At 39.1% G+C, this 9,429-nt stretch overlaps 1 protein-coding gene across 1 annotated transcript; it reads left to right on the plus strand.

Annotated features, from left to right (window-relative positions):
* Window positions 1–1,592: 1,592 nt before the first annotated feature.
* Window positions 1,593–9,178, plus strand: LOC139939718 (uncharacterized). The gene is made up of 3 exons (XM_071935807.1): window positions 1,593–2,122; window positions 6,640–6,928; window positions 7,855–9,178. Exons 1-3 carry the CDS (start codon window positions 1,880–1,882, stop codon window positions 7,887–7,889), a joined length of 567 nt encoding a protein of 188 aa, XP_071791908.1. The 5' UTR covers window positions 1,593–1,879; the 3' UTR covers window positions 7,890–9,178.
* The last annotated feature ends 251 nt before the right edge of the window (window positions 9,179–9,429 follow it).

Consider the following 9,429-nt stretch of genomic DNA (forward strand, 5'->3'; position numbering starts at 1 on the left):
GTTCTCATTTTGTTTTTATAAAGTCTTCTTTGTAGATAGTATAATGTTAGCTGTTATCTAAAAAATATAATAAAAACAGAACAACAACAATATTGAGATCATTTTGTAAAGGGGGTGTCTTTGATAAAAATATATATATTTTGGATATTAAAAAAAAAAACATTTTTATTTTAAAGAGGCTGATATAAAAGTTAAACAATACTAACAGAGCTTTCTGCCAGTGGAATATTAAACGATGCCATAATGTAATTGAGCTATACTACATATGGTTGATGCGTACAGCAGGTGAACACATATTGATTGATTTGACATGACATTAATGTCATATACTTAACTGGTAACATTGTAACATACGTATTGCTATTAGTTTTGTTTTTTCCCCTTACGCCGATTTGTGTTGGAATTGTATATACTCAGCACGTTCACGAGTTCTTTAAAGGCAGTGGACACTATTTGGTAATTGTCAAAGACTAGCCTTCACAGTTGGTGTATCTCAACATATGCATAAAATAGCAAACCTGTGTAAATTTGAGCTCAATCGGTCACCGAACTTGCGAGATAATAATGAAAGAAAAAACATCCTTGTCACACGAAGTTGTGCGCGTTTAGATGGTTGATTTCGAGATCTCGAGTTCTAAACCTGAGGTCTCGAAATCAAATTCGTGGAAAATTACTTCTTTCTCGAAAACTATGGCATTTCAAAGGGAGCCGTTTCTCACAATGTTTTATACCATCAACCTCTCCCCATTACTCGTCACCAAGGAAAGTTTTATGTTAATAAATATTTTGAGTAATTACCAATAGTGTCCACTGCCTTTAAAAACAATCACACGCATATATTGCTGTCTTTTATCACAGACCTCGGGAAAGTACCGGAATACAGTGTTAGCACACATCGGTGTAAAAGGGTAACCCCAAATAAATATTAAATTAAATTCTATTAAAATATGTATTGCTGTCAAAAGTTGGCCTTACATTGTTTGATCGTTGTAGTTTTCTTCCATAAATTGGCCAGGTAGTTTAAAATAATTGCACAACGGTGTTTGTCCAGTAAATACCTATCATGGAAGAGTTTTATTCCCCTTTCGTCATTGTCTTGAAACATTTCATTCCTTTCTCTATCATGTCTATACTTGCTTTGACAGCGCCCCCCCCCCCCCCCCCCCCCACTATCCCCAGCCCACAACCTCTATTGCCAAGGGCGGTACTTTGCAGTTTAAATATTTCAAGGCAGAATAATTGATCTTTCATTTAAAATATGAAGCCCTCTCGGTTAAACAATTTGATTGTAATTACTTATGTATGATTTGTGCTCGTAAGGGGTTGGATCGTTGAAACTCTTCAATTGAATTGGGACCCCAAAAAATAAAAGCACACACTTGTTCGTTTCTTATCGGGGTCCGTACGCACACAAGTGGTTAAGTAGCCAAAGATCAATCATATAACGATGACCCTGTTTGTTTCATTTGTTTGCTTTCGGTTGTTTCTTCCATTCATAGAAGGCTTTAGACACCAACGCTGAATAGGAGTAGCGACCCCTGCGAGGATCGAGTATTGATCATTTTGTACACAACACTCGCATTGCATTGTGTCGTGATAGCAGCGCGGGGAAGCAGGGAGGTGTTCATAACACGTACACACGAGATACGATGAGTGTATACTCGGTCAATATTGTAAAACAAAAATAGCAACGGGCATGCATGCATATTCCACAACCCTGCACACAATGTCCGGACTAATGGGGATTGATAGCAATAAAATGATCACGGTGAACAGCTAAGCGACACTTCTAGTAATCTTATTTTTAAAAAGAGAGAACAATTATGGGAGAATCATCAATAAGGAGCTGATGGAGGTTTAGTCTGGCACCAATGTTATCATGAACCACATCGAGAAGGAACAACACGGCTCGAGGATGGATGCCCTACCACCCATCAGGTATTCCGCGACCTTGCCTCATCCACGTAAAGGGGTGTGGGGTGCTGCAACAAGTAAGATTAGCCCCAACCCATCGATCACCACTGGGGAGGACCTAAGACATGAGAGTGACACCTTGGCTGAGAGGTGCCAAAACTCAGAGGAGAGGGTGAACTGTCAACTGAGGATGCTAAGGAGGGAATTGGTAACTACACTTAATTTATAATCTTCTTTTAAATTATCTTGTCTATTTTGAATTAAAGGCAGTGAACACATTTGGTATTTGCCAAAGACCAGTATTCTCACTTGGTGTATTTCATGCATAAAGAACAAACCTGTGAAAATTTAGACTTTTTGGCTATTGCAGTTGCTAGACAACAATGAAAGAAAAAACACCCTTGTTGCACAATTGTTTGTGCTTTCAGATGCCTATGGTTTGTTCATATTTAAGGGAGAAATTAATTCCGTCTCAAAGCATGGAGTGGAATCAGGGAGCCGTTTCTCACAATGTTTTATGTATAACTATCAACAACTATCCATTGCTCGTAAACATGTTAGTTTTTATGCTAACAATTATTATTTAGTAATTACTCAATATGTGCCTTTAATCGTCATTAAGAATTCCTGCTTTATTTATGATATTTACAACCACTTAATGTCATGGTAATTTGGCGTTACTCATACAGCAACAATGCCTCTGCATATTTGCATTGTTTAATTAGCAGGATGAGAGACAATGACAATCTCCAAGGTTTTTCGGGGTCACCCTAGTACAACTCGTCTACAGTAAAGCAGATGCTCTATACATGCTGGTATAGTGTTAAAGGGAAGGTACACTTTTGGTATTTGTCAAAGACAAGTCTTCTCACTTGGTGTAAATCTTAACATATGCATAAAATAACAAACCCGTGAAAGTTTGGGCTCAATTGGTCATCGAAGTTGCGAGATAATAATGAAAGAAAAAACACCCTTGTCACACAAACTTGTGTGCTTTCAGATGCTTGATTTCGAGACCTCAAATTCTAAACTTGGGGTCTCGAAATCAAATTAGTGGAAAATTACTTCTTTCTCGAAAACTACGTCACTTCAGAGGGAGCCGTTTCTCACAATGTTTTCAACCTCTCCCCATTATACTCATCACCAAGTAAAGTTTTATGCTAATAATTGTTTTGAGTAATTACCAATAGTGTCCTCTGCTTTTAAAGGCACTGAACTCTATTGGTAATTACTCAAAACAATAATTGTTTGCATAAAAACCCACTTGGTAACAAGCAATATAGAGCTGTTGATAGTGACATCGTAAGAAACAAAGTAAAGTAGTTTTTTTTAAAGAAGTAATTTCTCACACAAATATTTGAATTGAATTCGAGACCTCAGCCGAGGTCTCGAATTCAAGCATCTGAAAGCAATACATAACTTGTGCGACAAAGGTGTTGTTTTTTTTAAATTAATCTCTTGCAACTGGCGCCGATTGAGTTAAAAAAATTACAGGTTTCGTTATGTACATGTACATGTTGAGATGCACCAACTGAGAAGGTTGGTCTTTGACAATTACCAAAGGTGTCCAGTGCCTTTAAAATGCACCTACTGTAAATACTGCACATGTTGGATTATTTTAATTTTATATACCCGTAACTTAAACCCGATAGTTTAGTCGGATAGTTATACAATGAGTCATTCTAGCCTTGTAACTAAAAACGTCACAGTGATTTTGAAATTTGAACGTATTACATCCGCATGCTTTGGACATTGGACACTATTGGTAATCACTCAAATTAATTGTTAGCATAAAAACATACTTGGTAACGAGCAGTGGGGAGGTGCTGATAGTACAAAACGTTGCGAGAAACCGCTCCCTCTGAAGTAACGTAGTTTTTGAGAAAAAAGTGATTTCTCTTTCGATTTGTAGGATTCTAAAGCACACTCAAATAATTATGTGCAACAACGGTTTTTCCTGTCATTCTTTTATTCTTTTGCAACTTCGAAGAGAAATGAGGCGAAAGTTTTTTCTTAGATTTGTTATTTTACGCATTGTATGTTGAGATACACCAAGAGAAAACACTGATATTTGACAATTACCAAGAAAGGTATCCAGTGCCTTTAACCTTGTACTGTCCTTATTGTTGGTTGTACCATTCCAAGCGAAATCAGCTGTTGCAGTTTTTTTTTTTATTAAAGGCAGTGGACACTATTGGTAATTACTCAAAACAATTATTAGCATAAAACATTACTTGGTAACGAGTAATGGGGAAAGGTTGGTAGTATAAAACATTGTGAGAAACGGCTCCCTCTGAAGTGCCATAGTTTCCGAGAAAGAAGTAATTTTCTACGAATTTGATTTCGAGACCTCAGATTTAGAACTTGAGGTCTCGAAATCAACCGTCTAAACGCACACACCTTCGTGTGACAGGGGTGTTTTGTTCTTTCATTCATATCTCGCAGGTTCGATGACCGATTGAGCTCAAATTTTCACAGGTTTGTTATTTTATGCATATGTTGAGATACACCAACCATGAAGGCTAGTCTTTGACAATTACCAATAGTGTCCACTGCCTTTAAGGATCTCAGCTGCAGATTTCGAAAAAATTACTTCGTTTCAAAAGGAACTTGTTTTCACAAGAAAATTTGAACTGGTGTGAACTGTATAATTAGTTAGCTTTCATCTCTAAAAACCTAATGATGATTATTTTCATCATTTAGTAATCTTGTGCAATTCCTTTGAATTTTACTTAATGGTTTCCTGGTTTGCCCGATCCAGTTTTGAGCGTGAGAACAGATACTTACTCAAGAACATCCTCTCTCACTTATGTAAACAGTTTTGCTTTCGTAATATGTTATCACTTTTTGTTTTACGCATAATTTATATGGATATGTCTTTATGTGTTAGCGAGCAGAGGAAATGCGTACAGGAAGTCCATTGTAATTATACATGAATGGTGCTTTATTTACAAGGCCGTAAGGAATGCGTTGTGAACGTACTCCCAATTGACGTATTGAGATAAATTATACACTTATCAATTAAAGTAATGGTCACCCGTTTGTTTAATGAGTAAAAGTAAATGACGGAAATACACATGATGAGAGAGGGGTAGTTTTAGATTAAAAGAGCCCTGGTTTTCAAAGAGAACACCTGTTAGCAGTGTTCACATCATAATGAAACAAAATAATTTCAAAATAATATTGATAAACGTATCATTTTTATTGCTTGTGTATTTAGGAATGCTTCCTTTTGTATATTATATTGTTTATTTATTATTTATTTGTATTCAATATCGTCTGCTTAGTTCTCAATGTATTTTTATACAGTATGTGTATACATACATCCTTGTTTTAGAGTCCCTTGTAAAGGTTTACGACATACAGCTAATACACGTCAAAAGATAAAGAGTTGTTAAATGTTCGCAATTGACCCTTAATCCTTCTTCTTGCTGTGTGTTTGTTTTGGACTTGAAGATAATAAACCTGAAGTGTTTATTTGCCCATTAGTCAGTCAAACAGGAATTTGAACAGAAATATAATAACATAAAGTCCCCACAAACTCCCAAGAAATAAATTACAATTACGAAAGTATACATTGACTATAATAAATGTCATTGTCGGTGGGGTTAGCGTGTGTTCAGATTAAACGCATGTCAGACTACTCCTGATGGGATATGAACCCACGTCCTCATTGAAACTATTGAAAACTATGGCACTTCAGAGGGAGCCGTTTCTCACAATGTTTTATACCATCAACCTCTCCCCTTTACTCGTCACCAAGTAAGGTTTTATGCCAATAATTATTTTGAGTAGTTACCAATAGTGTCCACTGCCTTTAAACAATAAATGCGGAGCACCCCCCCCCCCCCATAAGACAAAAAACAAACATTTAAACATGCTCTGATGTGTAATATTATTTTATTCATTAACTTGCATTTAAATATTAGTTGAAGTAATTAACAACAACAATTGTTTGTATTGTTTAAAAAAATGCTTTATAACCGTGGTCCTAAGTGAATAGAATGAGCGGTTGTGCATCGATCACAGTCTGCAATCACTGATCCACCGTGGATTCGTAACAACACAAGTTTGTGGGTCAATAACTAGACTGTAGTCGCCATGTGAGAATTTCCCTTCCCTCTTGACGGTGGCGACTAAAGTACTGAGGTATTATAATGCTCATCATAAAACCATGCTTTGTAGCTCAGTTCACTCCGGGCTGCGACGTGAAGCACCGTCAAGAGGTTTCTTAACATCCAACCCTCGCCAGCTCCTTGTAGAACCGTGATTCTCACATGGCTTTAAAGGCACTGGACACGTTTTGTAATTGTCAATCTCATAAACAAACCTATGAATATTTTTGGCTCAATTGGTCATCGAAGTTGCATAATAATGAAAGCAAAAGCAACCTAATTTGTTTGCTTTCAGATGCCGAATGAAAGGCTTCAGGCCTGATTTATTTTAATATTTGAGTGGGAAATTACATCTTTTGAAAAAAAACTGCATTACTTCAGAGTGAGCCGTTTCTCACAATGTTTTATACTCTCAACAACTCTCCATTGCTCATTACCAAGTAAGTTTGTATGCTTACAATAATTTGGAGTAATTACAGACAGTGTACACAATGCCTTTAAACCTCAGAGGACTCGCTGATGATTATTCACTTTATCATCCACAAACGGGAACAGGATCGTGACAATTGTGTTAATTTTGTGAATATTTTTTCTTCTTCTCCATATTCAGAAAGCGATGCGAGTGCAGGACCAGTCTTTGCTACGGCAGCTTCTACGCATCTACGGCATGATCAGCGATCTCTACGGCAACGCTCAGGACCGGTCGCCTAGCAACCAACACAAGGCATCCATAATGCCGGACGAGGTACCCGACCTCCTCGTTCAATCCGGACACTTGGACATCCGGGACGTTGTCAGTCGGTTGTCGCCGATAAGGCGACGTAGGGGCAGTGACCCGGAGGCTCTATTCGGTGACGTCAGCCTCGGTAGCCTCGATTTTGATGAAACTGAGGTTGAAGGTGAGTAGCGCCCTCTACTGATGCATCGATATTTGTTAATATTATGGTCAAGAAATGAGGGGCTTGTAAATCATGCATGCGTGTTTGCGCCCCCCCCCCAGTCCATTATAGCATCTGACTTAATTAAAATGACGCTAAAGGGCCCTTATTTAAAATTATTGGACAATTTAAAGGCAGTGGACACTATTGGTAATTACTCAAATTAGTTATTGGCATAAAATCTTACTTGGTGACGAGTAATATGGAGAGGATGTATAAAACCTTGTGAGAAACGGCTCCCTCTGACGTGCCATAGTTTTAGAGAAAGACGTAAATTTCTACGAATTTGATTTCGAGACCTCATATTTAGAACTTGAGGTCTCGAAATCAACCATCTTAACGCACACAACTTCGTGTGACAAGGGTGTTTTTTTCTTTCATTATTATCTCGCAAGTTCGATGACCGATTGAGCTCAAATTTTCACAGGTTTGTTATTTTATGGACATGTTGAGATACAGCAACTGTGAAGGCTGTCTTTGACAATTACCAATAGTGTCCACTGTCTTTAAAAACGATGGTACTACTTGGTTATTTTCCCTCTTTCAAATCTGTGTGGATGGGGGGGGGGGGAGACTAACTATTCCAAATGTAACAATCGTTATTTTAATGGCCGATGTGGCCGGAGAATCTGCCACCCTCCTCCCCCCCCCCCCCACGTATGATTAACTACGTGCACATTTCTTCTGATAGCGCCCTCTTTTGAATCAAGATTTTGAGTCATGTTTTAGGGTGATTTTATGGTTTCAAATACTTTCAAATATGATACAGAACAGAACGCCTCTAACTACGTTAGGTATGGGACAAAGTGAGTCCCGGCAAGTATTTTTTTCTTTCTCTTAACTTAAAGTCGCAGTGTTGTAAAAAAACGATTTTGTTTTCTCAACAGATGTGTTCAGCATGTCATGTCCAGTGTTCATCTAGGCCCAGCCCGGAATCCGTCCCACCTCAAAGAGACGCATCATGTGCTTTAAAAGAACATGACGCAGCTGGGATCACCACGAGTCAAAACTATGGTGGTTCAAACGCGCATGTAACAGCAGACCATGTGGAAGGGCGCCACCATGTGCTACAAAGTAACTCAGATAGACTAGTCCCCTGTCATTATCCACAAGGATAAGGACAGGTATGGGATCAGGAATCTCATGGAGGCCTTGTGAAATGATGCGAGGTCAACTGTAATTGCGTTCGATTAGCTTCCCTGTGCCGACCTCGCGGTGCTCACTCGGGTGAGCCCCTGATCTGACAAGAGCTCATCGAACGATCACACTCGCCTTCTCGTGGTAACGTCATGCGCCTTGGGTCACCCCCGGGTGACCCACAAGCATGGCACTGGGAGCTGGCCCGGGTGAGCCCCAGGAATGACGTCAAAAGCTATTCGAACGCACCGGGGCAGACCGGGGTCGACCCAGGGAAGCTAAACGAACGCACCCGATGTCATGGGCTCAACTGAACGGCAGAACTCTGACGTAATTCACGAGCCTCTAAGTGTGACGTTAGATGTTTATTCAGGCTATAAATAATCAGACTGATCATGCCGTGATACTTTAACTTGCAGAGTCCTATACTTTTGCCGTACACTCTAAACATGATGGGGTCCTTTAATTTATGCGTCCGTGTTACCCGGAATATGAGTCAAAAAGACTCAGGAATGTATCAAACTGACGCAAAATCCGTCAAAGACCAAGTTATGACCAGTTTTCGGGTCAGCCTGACCTAGAGATGGACCAGGTCCCCCCTCGGACCCGTAATCCGGTTATCTCTGACCGAGAGTTTTTTTAGAAGAGTATGTGCGGGGTCAGACGCTAACGTCGTCCCAGAGCAATCGGAGCCGTTGAAATCTGCGTTTCACAGACACTTGCAAGACAATCAAGACAAAGTGTATACCTTGGCCGATATGGTGGCAGAGTGTGTGGTGTCAGTAATAATGAACTTTGACATACACCGGGTAAACCATTATGAGGAAGTACTACAAATGAGCCCCGACGGGCCAACGACGGGAATGTTGAGATGAAGAAAGGATAATAATATTACACTATTGCAGTTTACCATTCCGTTGCAGCGCTTACAACTGGACTGGTTGGTCAGTAGGGGTCAAGTCAATAATGTATGGGAAGTTTGAATCCTAAGGAATACAAATATGCTTATGCTTAACAATGACGATTAAGATGTTTAAGCAAAATATTTCGTGGATCACTGTGTGGAATAAAATACATTGGAATTGAATTTAACCTTGTTCTAGTTGGTCTTTTATTTGCGAACCTGGGTTTTTATTATATGTCACTGGTAGAGGGCGCTACATTGACTTTTTTGGAGGCCGACTCGAAAGCACTGGGCAAGTCCACAAATCTGGATCGAAACCATAGAAATAAAATTCTATGGTCGAAACAAACCGATGTCTGTGTGAATCAGATTTTACCTATCAAGTAACTAGAGTTGACGTTATAGGCAACAACATTAATGA

This window comes from Asterias amurensis, chromosome 7 (assembly GCF_032118995.1).
Source record: "Asterias amurensis chromosome 7, ASM3211899v1".
Taxonomy (NCBI): Eukaryota; Metazoa; Echinodermata; class Asteroidea; order Forcipulatida; family Asteriidae; genus Asterias; species Asterias amurensis.

Bases quoted from the DNA above. Each gene is read 5' to 3' on its own strand.
- LOC139939718 (XM_071935807.1), top strand. From the start codon at position 1,880: ATGAACCACATCGAGAAGGAACAACACGGCTCGAGGATGGATGCCCTA. The intron at 2,123-6,639 runs GTAACTACACTT...CTCCATATTCAG, and splicing joins GGATGCTAAGGAGGGAATTG to AAAGCGATGCGAGTGCAGGA. The intron at 6,929-7,854 runs GTGAGTAGCGCC...TTTTCTCAACAG, and splicing joins TGATGAAACTGAGGTTGAAG to ATGTGTTCAGCATGTCATGT.